Source organism: Bombus huntii, chromosome 12 (genome assembly GCF_024542735.1).
Source record: "Bombus huntii isolate Logan2020A chromosome 12, iyBomHunt1.1, whole genome shotgun sequence".
Lineage (NCBI taxonomy): Eukaryota > Metazoa > Arthropoda > Insecta > Hymenoptera > Apidae > Bombus > Bombus huntii.
In genome coordinates this window covers 9,482,113-9,499,489 of record NC_066249.1, presented here as the reverse complement: position 1 = coordinate 9,499,489, position 17,377 = coordinate 9,482,113, and the positions used below count along the sequence as shown (strand labels likewise).

The 17,377-nt window shown below is 37.3% G+C and overlaps 2 protein-coding genes across 2 annotated transcripts; one reads left to right on the top strand and one right to left on the bottom strand.

The window, feature by feature from the left end:
- The first annotated feature begins 7,584 nt into the window (after window positions 1-7,584).
- Window positions 7,585-16,117, top strand: LOC126872227 (repetitive organellar protein-like). The gene has a single exon (XM_050631924.1). The coding sequence runs from the start codon at window positions 8,576-8,578 to the stop codon at window positions 12,479-12,481; it is 3,906 nt and encodes a 1,301-aa protein (XP_050487881.1). The 5' UTR covers window positions 7,585-8,575; the 3' UTR covers window positions 12,482-16,117.
- Window positions 16,118-16,272: 155 nt separating this feature from the next.
- LOC126872224 (26S proteasome non-ATPase regulatory subunit 9) lies at window positions 16,273-17,327 on the bottom strand. Its single transcript, XM_050631921.1, has 4 exons — window positions 17,165-17,327; window positions 16,916-17,015; window positions 16,653-16,837; window positions 16,273-16,576 (listed from the first exon to the last, which is right to left on the bottom strand). Exons 1-4 carry the CDS (start codon window positions 17,273-17,275, stop codon window positions 16,349-16,351), a joined length of 624 nt encoding a protein of 207 aa, XP_050487878.1. The 5' UTR covers window positions 17,276-17,327; the 3' UTR covers window positions 16,273-16,348.
- Window positions 17,328-17,377: the final 50 nt, after the last annotated feature.

Here is a 17,377-nt window from a genome sequence, read left to right as displayed (position 1 = left end):
CGACACGACACTTAGGTAGATGCCATTTTCATACATAATATATATATGTATTATTTAACGTGTTTCCATAAATATCCAGAGCGCACCATTCTCTATAAAATTTAGGATAACTTTTCCATTGTTTGCTATAATTTCCAGATCATAGATTAACATCATCGAAATGGCAAAAAAAAAAATATCTTTCCGTACAATATCAGCTGGCTGCTACTTTTCTTTGCTCTATATATGCAAATTAACTGTCCAAAGACTGAATATTTTTTCTGAAATTCTGTCAAAAATACCTTATTTCTATATTATAAAGTTACTTACTTTAAAATTACAAGATTCATACACGGAAAGTCGCGCTCCTACAAATTTTGAAATTCTTCAAATGAAAATAAAAGAAATATGTACATTTTCAAATAAATAATTCGGTATACTTCTGTAACTAAGTAATTAAGAATAAAGAAAAGTGCATAATAACTTCTCTGTACTGTTTTATTATAAATTACTGGAAGAAATTAAAAATATGATTTTACTATAATGGTATGTTGTTCCACTTTTTATGATTACTGTTACGCCACGAGGCTTACCACAGGCTGTATTTTCTAACCGTCGCTCGCGGTCCTACAGTGTCGCAGGCAGATCGTCTTATCTGCCCGCCGGATCATATACAATGTATCGACGAGCGTGTAACGTCAATTCACATCAGGCCACACACCGCGGACAGGATGGCACCCAGATGACTGCACATCCTTGGCGCGTACCCTCAATAGTCTTAAGTACCCACCAGGGGTCTTGGAATTTTCATAGTTAAGGTCCTTCGAATAGTTCGCTGTGGAGTGCCGAAGCGTGCAGACGTGTCTCTAGTGCCCAGTGTACTCCGAAAACAACACGTGTCACCCAACCGTCGAAAGTGAACACAGCCAAGTGTTTCCTACCCTTTAGGGAGAAGAAAATTCCACGCACCTAACCCCAATCCGAATACTAGTCTCATAGCCTCACGACTAGTTATTCATTTTGAATTAACTAGCTCGATGATGGCCCAGCAATCGCGACCAGGCTCTCCGGAGCAGACTCGCAACTACTCCGCGCTACCTCCTCCGTGGCAGAAGTGTAGCAGAACTCTCCGCACCAACGACGCTAATATTACAAAGAAACGGAAAATATAAACACCAAAACCAGACATGAACGACACCCGGAACGAACAATCAACGATAGAAATAAACACCCACAACAGGTTCGCCGTATTGCAATCCACTAACGACGCCATGGAAATCACAGAACCGCTGCCAAACCCACAAACACAGAGAATCCCCCCTCCCCCACCAATATTTGTGGATGACGTCATCGACATACAGACAATGATCAAGTCCTTAGAGAGAGATATCTCCAAGGAGGACTACAACTTAAAGATAAATAACAATAAAGTAAAAATACTGCCGAGGAACCCAGAAGCTTACAGAAAACTCACCAAGATACTTAGAACCCTAAACGCCAACTTCCACACCTACCAACTCAAACAGGAAAGGCCTTTCCGGGTGGTCCTACGAAACATCCACCACTTAGCAGACATAGACGAACTCAAATACGAACTCTCAAAACTCGGCCACGAAGTCATCAACGTAAGTAATATAAGGCATAGAGTCTCGAAAGACCCATTATCCTTATTTTTCATAGACATAAAACAAAAGCCGAACAATAAGGAAATCTACAATATCAGTCGCCTAATGAACGCGATAGTAAAATTCGAACCACCGCTTGTGAAAAAAGAAATAGTGCAATGCAAAAGGTGCCAAAGGTACGGTCATACGCAGAAATACTGCAACCATATTTTCCGCTGCGTTAAATGCACAGGCACTCACTCCACTGACCAGTGCGCCAAATCACCAGAAACCCCAGCGAAATGCATCCACTGCTAAGGGGACCACCCTGCCAACTACAAAGGCTGCCCAGCATATAAAACACTATACACGAACAGGTACCCTAAGCTCAGAGCAAAAGAGGTATCCAACCAAACAACCAGCCCGCCGAAATTCTCGACTACCCCAACCCCCTCAACCAACCAAACACCCAGTCCTACCAATTTCATCTCCACCTCAACCTCCTATGCCCAAGCATTACAAGGCATCCAAAATAACCCGAACAGCCAAAGGAACCTTCCCCAAAACAGTGTCCCCAACCCACCAAACGCAGACAACTCCTCAAGGCTCGAAAAGCTAATAGAGAAACAATCGGAGCAAATAAATCACTTGCTATCGCTACTAACACTCATCGTGGAAAAATTAGCACGCCCCGACTCAAAATAAAACCAAGGCGCATAGCTCTCTGGAACGCCAACGGTCTAGCGCAACACAAACGTGAACTAGAACTCTTCTTAAAACACCAGCAAATCGACGTAATGCTCGTATCGGAAACCCACTTCACCGACAAGAGCTACCTGAAAATAAATGGTTACAAATTCTACCATACTCAACACCCCAGCGGAAAGGCCCACGGTGGCACTGGAATAATAATAAAAGCAAGTATTAAGCACTACGAACTTCCATCATTCCAGAAAGACTACCTCCAAGCAACAAACGTAGCAATAGAAGACTGTCATGGCACAATCACCACTTCAGCAGTATGCTGCCCTCCCAGACACTCCATCGCCAAAGAAAACTTTGATAACTTCCTGGACACCCTGGGCAATAGATTCATAGCTGGAGGAGACAATAACGCCAAGCACACCCAATGGGGCAGCAGACTGGTTACAGCAAGAGGCAAAAACCTCTTAAACAGCATAATAAACAACAACCTCAACTACCTCACCACATACGAACCCACATACTGGCCCACTGACACCAACAAAATACCCGGCCTTCTCGACTTCTTCGTAACTAAAAATATCTCATCAAGACACGTCCTGATCAACTCCTCGGCTGATCTCTCCTCTGATCATTCTCCCGTGATAGCAACAGTCAGTTCAACAATCATCGAGAATACACCTAATGGCTCCATTCACAACCAACACACCAACTAGCAGCTCTTTAGAGAAGTCTTTACACACTCAACCTCAGCCTTAACTCCACTAAAAACAAAGGAAGAAATCGAAGCAGCCACGGAATACTTAAACACGAGCATAATAAACGCAATCCGCCTCTCCACACCGACAAAGCCATCTAACAGCAAACAAGAATATCCCCAATACATACTAAAAAAAATAGCAGAAAAACGTAGACTAAGAAGAGTATGGCAGACCCATAGAACACCGGATGACAAACGCAAACTAAACAACGCAACTAGAAAGCTATCCAAAACCTTAAAAAATTATAAAAACGACTGTTTCCATAAATACCTCGCCAGCTTATCCCCCACAGCCGACTCCAACTACTCGTTATGGAAGGCCTCCAGGAAACTCACACGCCCCCCACAAATAATCCCACCTATCCGCCGTCCGCAAGGTGGATGGGCGCGAAGCCCTATAGAAAAAGCCGACCTGTTTGCTAAATACTTGTCAAAAGTATCCAAATCCCATTCCCTCAAAGCCGCCGCGGACGTTACTGAATACTTGCACACCCCCTTCCAAATGTCCCCTCCTATCGAACCCTTCACCTCTGCAGAGACTATAGAAACAATCAGTCGCCTAAACCCCAAGAAAGCAGCAGGACACGACCTAATAGGCAATAAAGCAATCAAGGAACTGCCCATAAAAGGGATAGCACTCATCACATCGATTTTTAATGCTATCCTTCGCCTGGAACACTATCCTAAAGCCTGGAAAATCTCATTGATTACCCTCATCCCTAAACCCGGTAAACCGATATACGAAACCAGCTCCTATCGCCCAGTCAGTCTTTTACCTACCCTGTCTAAACTATTCGAGAAGATGCTCACGAATCGACTCCTTCCACTCCTAGAGAACTTGAAAACACTCCCAGATCACCAATTTGGCTTCCGAAAACAACATTCAACAGTAGAGCAAATCCACCGCATAACCCATACGATCAGCCAAACACTCGAAAAGAAAAAATATTGCTCAGCGGTTTTCCTAGACATCCAACAGGCATTCGACAAAGTATGGCATGAAGGGCTACTATACAAGCTTAAAAAGATCCTACCTCACCCCTACTACTCCATCCTAAAATCCTACCTAATCAATAGACAATTCATGGTTAAATGCCTAGACGCCACTTCCGCAACATTTCCAATAGAATCCGGCATACCCCAAGGTAATGTCCTCGGACCCCTACTGTACTCCATCTACACTGCCGACCTATCTATATCAAACGAGATAACAATAGCAACATTTGCTGACGACACAGCGCTACTAGCTACCCACGCAGACCCGGTAATAGCCTCATCCACTCTCCAGCGAAGCCTCGACTCCATGGAAAAGTGGTTTCATAAATGGGGCTTCAAAGTTAACGAAAAGAAAACCTCACATGTAACCTTCACGCTCCGAAAACAAACCTGCCCCCAGATCACCATCAACAATGCAACAGTTCCTAGCAGGGACACAGTCCGATACCTGGGCATGACCCTGAACAGGAGACTAACGTGGAAGAAACACATCTCAGATAAAACAAAGCAACTTGTTGAGGTTATTCGGTGTGTAAACAGAGAAAACACGTGGATAAATTGTAAGGTAGAAAATATATTTAAATAGAAGTGTAATAAGTAAAAATACAATTTGAGCTGGTCCAGATCCGCACGCTAGCTGTGTTACCTAATGACTGAAAAACCCCGAAGCCAACGTCGCCTGTCTACTGTTTATGGCCTGACTTCGTCGCAGTCTTTTGTCTACACGCTGTCGATGGCTTCAGTGCTTGAGAAAACTAAAAAAGACCAGATGTAGAGTTTTCTTAGAAGTGGTAACCACTTCAACACAACTAAAGGACAAACTAAAAAAACTCTATTGGCTCACGGGCCGACGCTCCAAACTAAACATACAGAATAAAATTACCCTCTACAAGACCGCAATAAAACCTGTCTGGACCTACGGAATCCAACTATGGGGAACAGCAAGTAACTCCAACATCGAAATACTACAACGCTTCCAATCGAAAATGCTAAGATCCTTAATAGACGCACCTTGGTATGTTACCAACGAAACCATCCATCGCGACCTCAAGATACCCACAGTCAAAGAGGAAATAGCAAAATATAGCGACAGATATAGCAAAAGAGTCAACAAACACCGAAACCCCCTAATCACTGAACTGCTTGATACGACGGACCAGATTCGCAGGCTGAAAAGGAACTATCCGCTAGACCTAAACGCTAGATTCAATTAGTTATCTAAATTAAGTAATATTCACTTATTTATTATACTTACTTATAAATTATACTTATCTATAATAAGTATTAACTTATTATAAATAATCAGCCATGTCACTGCGCCACGCCAGAAAAATTACTGAAAATTCTCAACGCGAGAATTGATTGTAATTTTAACAAATAAATAAATAAATAAATAAATAAATAACCTTTGTTAGACAAAGCGTTCATCTCTTGACCGCTGCTACGTTTGACGACTGACTGTCGCCTCGAGCCCAAGCTCATTATCACAGATCTCGAACAATTACAATCGGATTGAATAACTGCAATTGTTTAATTACAGCTATAGTAGATTCTAGATTACAATGTTGCTGGATTATCCAAAATTCCAAAGGCTCCGGTGTTCTTTCACCTTCGACATATATATACATATATATCATATAATATTAACAGCTAAAAATATGTGTAATGTTATGATAGAAAATTTTTCATCATTATAATATTAAATATTAATATTGAGTGCATTATAGATTATAGTATTACATATTATCATATAATAATATTACTATTACATATATACTATTACTATACAGTATTATATAGCATTATAAGTTAATGGTAATATTTATTAAAACGTCGTCACTGAGACTCCTCACATTCCTCAAAGTGACGTCCGATTGCACGCGACTGTTGCACGTGGGTATAGCACATATGCATACATATATTCTATATACTTTGCAGCCGCACACGACTGATTTGTCGCGATAAATCGTGCCTTAATTTCGCATTAGCGAGCGACCCGTAGTCGCAACAGCATGAATGAAAATCGTGCCATGTACGATAATGCAGTCGCGCGACTAGTCGCAAAAATAAAAAAAGGTCTTTTCTCTGAAAAAAGAGACCTAAGACTCTAAGAGTTGTATGGGATTGAGATGGAAGTTAGATATATATAAACCAAGCCCTTCTCTCTATGTTCAACTGTAAAACTGAATAAATAAATATATTAATGATAATAATAATAATAATAACAAAACAGCATTATGACGCTGTGCTGCTTTATGTGTACTAGAAGTAAGAAGAAATATATGTATGTAATATCGTGATATAATGTATTTACAGAGTGGACAATAGAGATGTTAATCAGACAGAAAAAGACGATTGTTGATTAACCTGAACTACTCATACCAAACGTACAGAAAACAGCGCAATCCACACTCTCTCGGCAACGCCACTCGCAACCTCCGTCTCCGCTCAACTCGCACTCGGCTCCTCGACTCGCACTCTCTGCTTTTCGACTCGCACTCTGCTCCTCGACTGACCCTCTCTGGCCGTTGTCCCATTCTATTGCCTTTTTCCTAGGCCCACCGCACACGTGTTCTGCAGACGCTCGTAGCCAGGGTCACGTAGGTCTTTTCCACAAAACTATGCACTTGAAAAGACCGATGACACATTGATGGGCCCGACGGCGCCTCGGCTCTCGCGACATTGTTCATAGTTCGCCCGATATTTCTTAGGCCTTTCGTCCACGATACTACATGTATAGAATGCACTGATTTTCAAAAAATGTCAGTTTCTAGATTTTGATATAATATATAATTACAAATTAAATTTTTTACAATAAATAAATAAATAAAACCATTAGCGCTCTGTATACTTCATTTCTGAAATTTAATAATCGATGTACATGCATAGTACATTGCATATATATGTATATATCATGCGATGTAGAAAATATTCAGCAAAAAAGAAAACGTTTATGGATATTTTAAATGTACCCCATCAAATTAGTTGTAATATTCTATTAATTTGTATGATTCGCTGCTTTGCATAACGGCATAGACGGATATTACAGAAATACCAACTTCCGGACGCACCTTGAATTATGCACGATGACGATGTAGTTGCTATGTTGATAAAGAAAATTTTTCAGATGTTAGAAAATGCAATGAAACCATGTTCATAATTACATTTAACCTACTTGTGTATATAAAATGTCGAAATTAATACAAAATATTATAAAAAATGTAAATATTCGAAATATATTTATTCTTTTAAACCCCTGCTATCTTTTAGGTATATGTATCAACAAATCCTTCTGTTTTCAATTTTATGAACATATTTGTATCAACAATAATACTAAGGCATAGTTATATTTATCATCGACAAATTACATAGTCTATCTCTCATCGTTCTAATCGTTTTATAAGTTCAAGTTCACCTTTAAAAAAGAAATATACGATTAGTATAATTCTACAAGAAATAACTCTGTAATCGATATTTAAAAAAAAGAGTATGTCAGTCAAAATATTAATTTCCACTAAACAAAAAACGATATGTGACGGCAACTATTTCTATGACACGATTAAAAATGTCAAATGAATTTTCAACGACGTAACCACAAATTTTTAGACAAAAATTCCTTAAAAATGTGAAATGCTGTAAAAAATAAAAATTTTATGTACGTATACAGATGCAGAAAATCTGAGAACTGTGTTTAATGCCTCCTTAAATAATTTGTATTCAATATATAGTAAGTCATTTATTTATTTATTTACAAAACTTACGCTGTAACTTACATGCATGTATACTGTACATTATTTAGGTCTACAAGTTTAGATATGTACTTGAATTATGAAAATAAGTGAGTCAATAATAAAAATTACAGTTATCAAATATCAAAGTAGGAAAGTATCAAATACAGCTTCAATATAAAAATTAAGTTATAGTTATATGTATATGGCGAGACCGTGATTATCTAAACTAATTATGGTACATGCTGTTCGGATAATCGAATAACTTTGTTCTCATATGGCAAAATATAATTTATTTTCATCTATTGTATAAATATTACTATTAAATAAGAATAAAAGCTATTGCAGAAAGTAAAGGAGAAAAAGAGACAAGAAGTAAGGACAGAGGTAGATGTTGATAATAATTATAGTTTATAAAATTTGTAAACCAAATCCTATTCTATCCCAATTCAAGGCCGCTAGGCTGGAATAAAACTATCTATCGATACAAAATCAAAAGCTTTTGAGTAGAAACGTAACAGTTTCTATTCTTGTTTTTCAATCTATCTTGCAAAGGATCATTTGCAAATTTTTCATTAATCAATATTCCGTTAATTCTTCTACTTGACTATGTAAACAAAATCTACATAAAGGTATTTTTGCATCACTTTCAGCACCGTCAATTCAACCGAGCAAAACTCGGCCAGCGAATATATCTCTGACGTAACTGGATCGTGATCAGCACACCGACTCGGAAATTTCAGTTAAAATTAATCGAAACGAACATTTTGGTTTCACTTACATGGTAGGCAGACGAATATCTAACAATGATGGACGCATATCTTGACAATTGTCTATCGATCGAGGTAAATAACGATAACGCGTTCAAAGAGAAGTCGAGAATAGCACACGTTGCAGCTACCACACTATGTAAGATGAATAGTATAATGAAGCAGATGAGAAACTGGCGAGATGACCGTATGAAATTACGATCCAACATTTGGCGGTTGAAGCTAGCTTTACGAGTCGCTGCAAGAAACACGGACGACACTTTGCACGCTGTCCGATTGATCGAACATCAAAGAGTAGAAATCAGACGGCTAGAAACGGTGAATAAAGATTTGAAAAAAGAAATCGCTGATATTAAATCGGCTCTGCTAAATGGAGACTACGTTACGCGAGAAACCGCTTGGAAATCCGATGATAAGATCGTGGAAGTTAAACAGGAGTACTTAGTCGAGAGAGAACGTTTGAACAACGAGATTCAATATCTGAAAAGTCGGTTGAACGAGGTGGAAGAGAGTCACGAACACAGTTCGGAAGTGGAACACTTAAAATGCAAGCTGAAGCACTTCATGATGGTCGACTACACTATGGAAATTATATTCATCGATATAGTTAACAAAGTCGCCGAGACAATAGCGAATCTATCCGAGGAACTAGTGAATGTAAACGATCGTTTGCACAAGTCGCAAACGAAAAACGATAATTTGTACGTCGAGATCAATAAACTGAAAGCTGTGATAAGATACAGAAATGGTAATCTCACGGATTATCGGAAGAGAATTGTTGAGCTGGATAATCTAACGAAACGTTTGAAGACAGAATTAAATAGATTCAAAGTTAATGACGGCAATAATTCTTGGAACATTGACTCGAATAGTCAGAATAACCTTAATAATATCGAACGACTGGCAAAAGATTTAAGAAACAAGTTAAAAAACAACCATGAGGCACTGCTTGCTGATGGCGATCCGGATTGCTTAAAATATATACAGAAAATCATCGAATTGAGCGTTAATTTAAAGCAACTGCACATCGGATTTGCAAAATTTAGTGACCAACTTAATCCATTATCTCTAGGCAAAGTAATGAAATCTAACGAGTATTTGAAACAACTTGCAACATTGGATTCGACTTTAAAGGAAATCGACGTCGAAATTGATAAGTTAAAGAATAATCATATAAACAACCATTATAGAATTGGCGGCAGCGATGGTCTAGAATACTTAATCAAAATAAAAGAACTCGAGACGATCATCGAGAAGACACGGTCGACCATGAATAGATTGAATCATCGTGCGGAAGGAAATTCAAACAAATCGAAAGACCTTGAAGAATTGGAAAATTTCGTCGGTAGAGTGTGTCACGAGATTAAGCAGTTAGAAGTGATCGTCGTATCCAGCGATCGTCTAAGTACATTCAAGAGAATTGATCAGTTGGAGGGTTTGATCGTTCGATTAAAGTCGGAACTGAATGAGAAAGACGCCCATATAAACGTTCTTGACCAGGAATTGTTCGGTACTGAAAATTTGTTGGAACAAAAAAGAAAAGAATTGGAGCATACACAGAAAGAGATCGCCATGATAATGGAAGATAACAAAATTTCGAAGTTGAGAATGAAGATGATGGAGGAGAAAGCGTTGGAACTCCAGCGTGATCAGGAGGATTCGAGAAAGGAGCTGGTACAATTACAAAAGATGGAACGCGAAGCGAGCTTAACGAGAAAAAAATTACAAAATCTTCAGAGCGATAAGGAAAGATTGTTAAAGGAAATGGGAAAAATTCGTGACGCCGTACAAAAGAAAAGCGAGGAAGCAAGGAGCGTTCTTATCGAGAGAAACACGATGGAGAAAGCATTAAACGCCAAGATCACGGACTTGACACGAAACCTTCAGATTACTTTGAAGGAAAATAAAAAATTAAAAGAAAATGAAAATGCAAAGCGTTCGGAAAAAGCGATGGAGAGAATGAACGCTGAATTACAACAACTGAAGGTGGACTTAGCAATTTCGAATGAAAATTTTGATAATGCGAATCGCGAAATTGCCGATCTGAAAGTTAAATTGCACCATTTTTCTGATGTTAAAACAAGACTGGAAACGAACATTTTTCATTTAGAGTCGAAAAAAGAGGTGCTCGTGTATCAACTAGGAGCAGAAAAAGCTACCGCCGATGAACGACTGAAAGATTTCACCAACTTAAAATCCGATTACAACGAATTAGACATCAAAAGGGCGAATCTCGAGAAAGAAAAGGAACAATTAAACGCCAATTTGACGAATATAAAGATCGAAAAGGAGCTACTAGAAAAATCCGTAAATCACGTTCGCACCAAATGTACCATGCTTGAGGACAAGATTGATAAGTATAAATATGAACGCGACAGTCTACTCGAAGAAATCAGAAACTTTAGAACGAGCAACGAAACAGAATCGAACAGGACCGGCGACAAAATAAAACAACTAGAATTTGAAAACTCGAAACTGCACGACGATTTAAATGAACTGACTTTAAAGAAAATTAGCTTCGAAGACCGCGTGCAAACACTTCTGTTAGAAAAGAATCAACTCGCAACACGTATTAACGAACTAGACAAGAACGATGTCACACTAAACAATCTATTGAACCAAGTTAAAACGGTGAATGAACAACAATCTGTTGTCGAATTAAACAAATTAAAAGCGGATTATAGTAAAATGAGATCGGAAAACATGACTCTACAAACTACTCTCGATGAGGTAAGACAAAACAACGAAACGTTGAGAAAAGCAACCGAGGAACTGAACTTGAGACTGAATGAAATTCACAGCGAATGCAAGATATTGGAGAACCAACTACAAATTTTAGAGGTGATGAACGCCACATTGAAAAAAGAAAAACAATTGTTGGAACAGGAGTATACGACCAGTTTACGATCCAAAATCTCCAATATGGAAAAAGAGGAAACAGTGGCGTATAGCGAGTCGATTCTTAGCCAACAAAATGAACAAATCGTGGAGCGTGCAACGAGAAAAGCTGTCAATAGCAAATCTGGTAAACGCTTGAATGACAAAATAAAATTAATGGAAGTAAAAGAAGAACTAAAGAAAGTGATTGTAGAAAACGAATCGTTACGATTCGAGGTATTAAACTTGAGGAGTCAGAACTTTGAAGTTAAAATGCAATTGGCTTGCACGAAGGACGAGCTTCGAAAGCAGAAGACTGAATTAGTAGAGAACGAAACGAATGGAATCGTGTTTAAACCTATCTCAAACAAGCTAAAAATCGTGAATCTTTATTATAAAGAGATCAATAGTTACTTGAGTCATGATATGAATAATACAAGTGCAGTAACACGTATCAGTCAGCCAGATATATGCCCTTATGACAGGTCGACAACGGAACAAGTCGGAACGCAAATCGAGAAATTAATGGAAATTGCGAACAAACTAAAAGTGCAGAACATTGCCCTAAAAATGGAGATAAATTCTCTAAGATGCAGCTTGGTTGTTAATTTCACGAAAGACGAGAAAAGGAAGGAAGAGCTGCGAATCGCGACTGAAGAAATTCAAGCATTGAAAACGGAATTGACGACACTGAGGGACGAAAAAGAGTCGTTACGGGTTCGGTTGGATACAGCGAATTCGAAATTGGATCGGTTAGAATCTGAGAAAACTGCTTTGAAAAATGAGCTATGTGCCTTAAGGAAAATCAATTCCGGTCTCAAACACAAAACAAGCGAATTACACTGCGCTTATCAAAAGTTGAAGGAGAAGAGTGTAGAATTTGAGAGCTGTATCATGAGAGCGATTAATAAAATAAAAAGATATACGATGAGTGCGGATAATCTGGACAATCCAAGTGATTTGAAAGATCTTTTAAAAAAGTACATCTCGAGCGAAGAAATTTTATATTCAATCGAACAGAGAATAAACATAGAAGATACATACAAAAATTTTAAGATGATGTAATTCGATAAAATTATTTCGTTATAATGAAATAAATTGATAGAGTATGTACGTAACTACGTATAAAGAAGACAAATTGTAATATAGGGCCTATTTTTATTTTTAGGCAGTTTTTTTATAACAAGTGAGCTAAGTAAGTTAAATATGTATTTTAATTTGATTCAATCCTGAAAGCACAGCATTTTATTTACTGTCACGTTAGGGCTAGGTTAGGGTTAGTTTAGCATGGTTGAGGAAGCTGTCGAGATGGTATCGCAGATAAAATACCTGCGTCTCATCATCGACAGCCACTGGACGTTCGAGCCGCATTTTGACTCCTTAGTCCCAAAGGTGTCGGCAGCGGTCAACGCTTTGTGCGGTCTGCTGCCGAACATCGGCGGGGCAGGAATCGCGGTGTGCCGACTATACGAATGTGCCGTTTAGTCCCTAGCGTTATACCCCCATAACGGAACCCCGGTATGGGCAGACGATCTGATGGCGAGTCGCCGCAGCATTCTGCTCTTAACACGTTGACTACCACGACACCGACTTCGGGTGTCAGCAAAGTTTCTGGTCAGGCCACGTAACCCATATTTAGGTGTCGCTTATTTGACTACTTGCGAAGGATCGTCGTAGGTATTTGAAAAAATATTCTGTAATAATAAATTGTTAATTAATAAATAATTGTAATAATAATTGAATTGTTATAAAATAGAAATACGGAAATGGTTTATTAAAAAAATTATTTAGGATGTAAAACTTTAAAGCATTCTATACATAGCTGAGATTGGTCGGGACAATTTGGACAATAAGTTGTTGTTTTCTTCAAATTCTTTTGTACCTTTATTCGGTCCATTCGACGTCTTTTATTTGCATAACATAGTTTGCATGCACGTCAAATGCTTCTTCCGGAATCATTTTTCCGAACGGCGATATTATGCTGACTCCGTCGAAGACAAGGATTTTTTGTATTTTCAGACAATCCTAATAATTGTCTAAATATTCTAATATTTATATTTTTTCCTGTTGCAATTTTGTAAACCGTCAAAGCGTTTACAACAGAAATTCCCAGAAAGAATTGAATGCCAAGTTTTCTGTACCATTTGATTCCCTTTCTAATTGTGGTGGCATAAGAAATCATTTGGTCGGAATAATCTATACCACACTTTCCTTTATTATATTCAACAACAGCTAGTGTTTTTAATGTTGCGAACAAATGAAACGAAACCACTGTGGAGAGGACAGGGACACGGCGCAGCACACGTTGGAATTTTGTCCGGCGTGGGAGCTGTCCCGCTACACCCTGCGTCTCGTAATAGGCGAGAGATTCGCCCCATCGGCGATCGTGCAGGTAATGGTGAGTGGGCAACAGGAGTACGAGGCTGTTCGCTCCTATTACGAGCAAGTTATGCTGGTAAAGGAGCGGACAGAAAGGAAGAGAGAGAGAGAAAAGCTCTCACTCTTGTAGAGTAACACATCTGTGTAGAGTAACTCGGACGACGACTAGCAGGCGCTAGGGGCAATGACCTCCCCTAACGCCACAGTTAATCAGTTAGGTAGTTTACAGGATTGGCTCAGCGAGAAGTTGCGGGCAGTGCACCGGCAGTAATTCGCAAGAGGTCCCGGGGCACTCCTATCAAACGCGTAGGTAGGCCATCGTGGAGTTTTAGTGTCTTCCCCAGAATCCAGCGGAGTGTCCATGAGGATTTCTCCACATATAAAAAAAAAAGAAGATTAGGGTTAGTTTAGGGTATTTGTTACCACTACAAGCGGCCTACACCGGGCACGTCAACGAAAGTGTTATAAATACTTGCTAATTACAAACAGATTATTGTATACGCTTCTTTTGTACCTCTCATCTAACATATTCGTTCATTGCTCATTCCTTTTTCATATTGTTTTAATTTAATATCTGTTTATTCTTTTTCCATATTTAAAGAGTACAAATAAAACGAAACAAGGAAATTTACCTTTGCATTTAGAAATTGATTTTACACCGATAGATCTGACATTACATAATATGTATATGATACCAGAGAGGATTTCCTCTCATATACATATATAGATGGAGATGGAAAGAAGTCCTCTGAAAGGAATGCGAATCTGATTGGTTGTTTTGACATACTCAATACAATCGTAAAGTTAAACATGCATATTGACCAAAAGTATCGCATATAAAAACAGAACAAGGCAGTAACGCGTAACGATGAGTGATATAAGGCCGTATGTAAGTACATACTTACCTCCCTTACCCCTGTGCCGCCACGGTGGACTTCTTCCCATTTCCGTGTTGTACAATCTATGTATACGTGTATTAATAAATATGTACTTACATACTTGCATACTTACATACAACAAGGCACTTTGTGTCTCACGTTCTGAAATACCGACCTCGATTCCTTTCTTAACCCCTCTGCGATTTGCTGCGGTAAATATAGGAATCATCTAATACTATATTAAATGGATAACATCGCATGTGACATAAAAATGGTAAGGGGATCAGGTAACTCTTAAAACAAGTCGTGGGTCATGAAAAAGCATTGCATCGATTACATGTCACGTCTATTTTGTACTTCGTCTGCGATATAATGTTGAAAAGAGTGTAAATTTAAAGACATTTATGAAAAGTTAGTAAAGCATAAAATAGTCTAAAATTTCGTACCGTGATTCGTAAATAGCTATACATATTTTAACTACATCTAAATATAAAATTTAAATGTGAAATATGGAACATTAAACCAAACAAAAATTCAGCACTATTTTGAAGTCAGAGATTGGAAATAAAAGTATTTCGACTTTACCTATAAATCACTTCATGTTTAATCAAATCTTCTAATATTAACATTAATACAATTTTCTGCAAGCAAAATTATTTTCTATTATTAACAATATAACATACATAAATACTAATATCTAAAATCGCTTTGATTCATTAATACATATATCTTCCCAAATCATAAAATCCAGTTGAAATCCAAACAATATTTTATTATTTGTTTTGAAAACTTGTATCTTTGTATCTGTTTCTCTGTAATATTGAAATATATATTTTATGAGCATCATATGAATCGTCATATCATAATATGAATAGCTTTTATATTATTGCTCATAAGATATGTATTTCAATATTGTAGTAGGTTTTAAGAAGTAATGATTAATATTTACATAATTATAAAACTGTGGTCTGTTTACTAGTAATTGTTCTTTGTTTATAGTTTTTGTTTCATTTAAAAAATAAGATAAATTATCTTGTATTTTTATGTTTGTACCACTACATTGAACATCATCAGAGTATTACTGTCTGTTCTTGTTCACGTGGAGTTATAGTTACTATATTGGCAGAAATATCTACACTTTTGTCCTCCACCACACTTCAAGCAATATTTCAGAATTATAGAATGGGTATAAAGTATAAACAAGCAACCATAGACATTGATCAGATTACTCAGAAGTATTAGTTTGACTTAACACTTGATATCAACAAAGAATTAAGCTGAACGTTGCCTATACAGAAGAAATGTTAATAAATAAGTTAATATACAGTAATAATACAAATTATAACTTACAATCAATGAGAAATGCATCATGCTACTGCTTTTCAGTATCTACTGATGCTTCCTCGAATCTGCTTGACTTTATAGCAACTCACTTTAAATACTAAAGTAAAAATTCATATTGACAGATTATATGTACTTAATTTCAAGGTCTCTAACTATCCAACATCTTAGGATTATACCTCTAACATTTATTTAATGCCAACTCCAAAGTCATTACATAGAAAAAATATACTATGAATGCAATAATTATAAACGCAATAATTTATAAATATTCTTTTATTGACTAATATACACACAAAGCCAACATATAAATAAAAATTTCTCTCACAAAGCTTTATCTTTCAACTGACTCTATAGGTATTACATTGCAACCCAAAAGACCATTACCAATCCAAGGACGTGGAATTAAAGTCAGGGCTACAATATTAGATCCACGTTTGATTTTTATATTTACTGTCTTATATCTGCTATTTTGTACCAAAGTTCCAATATCTTTTAACGATTTAAAATTCCGACAATCAATGGAACCAAATTCTAAGATGAGATCATCAACTTGGATTCCCTATATAATTTAACATTTGTAAATCACAGTTTCATGAGTTTAGAAACATTATGGAAATCTAAAATAAATTTTTTACCGCTATTTCTGCTGGAGAACCTGGGGATACTAAATTCACTTTCAAGAAAGGATCCAATTGTGCATTATCTTGAACAATAGCTGTAGTTGCAAGAGAATTTTCTGCTTGATCTCCTGCTAGGGCATGCAATTTATGCAAACCTTCTTCTATTTTCTTCATCAATGTTTTATGATCATTTCTGAGACCTAATCACTTAATAATGTACTAATAAGTCCAAGTTAGTAGAATCTCATGCGAGAAAATTGCGTAGTATTTAGACGCACATATTATCTTATGTCTCACATGTCTCACTTGGTAAACATCAATGTCATTTCGTGGATATCCCTCGCAGTCCACCAGAGGATCATCCATGCCAACATGATTCTACAATTCATACATATGTATAAACATTCGGTCATTTCCTCGAAAATTTGACACATCATTCTAGTATAAACTATATTATGTTTATTTTCAATAACGTCATTAAACAGATATTCTGTGCAAATTTAAAATATATCAATATATGTACATACAATATCTAAGATTTCTTTTAAAGCCTTCAAATCCGATTCAATTTTATCTTTGTCTTTCATAAGCTGAAGAACGTAATCCTTAGCTTCCTGTAACTCCATGTCGACCACCATTTTCACTAGACTGACGTACGCAGTATATCATCAAGTATGTAACTTGAAAATGAAAACATGAAAAATCATTTTTAAATTCTCAATGCATTTTCAAGATTTCAC

Coding starts and splice junctions, on each gene's coding strand:
- LOC126872224 (XM_050631921.1), bottom strand. CDS start 17,275: ATGGTGGTCGACATGGAGTTACAGGAAGCTAAGGATTACGTTCTTCAG. Junction 16,838..16,915: donor TGTGAGACATAAGATAATAT/GTGCGTCTAAAT, acceptor TTAAGTGATTAG/GTCTCAGAAATGATCATAAA. Junction 16,577..16,652: donor GTTCTCCAGCAGAAATAGCG/GTAAAAAATTTA, acceptor TAAATTATATAG/GGAATCCAAGTTGATGATCT.
- LOC126872227 (XM_050631924.1), top strand. CDS start 8,576: ATGATGGACGCATATCTTGACAATTGTCTATCGATCGAGGTAAATAAC.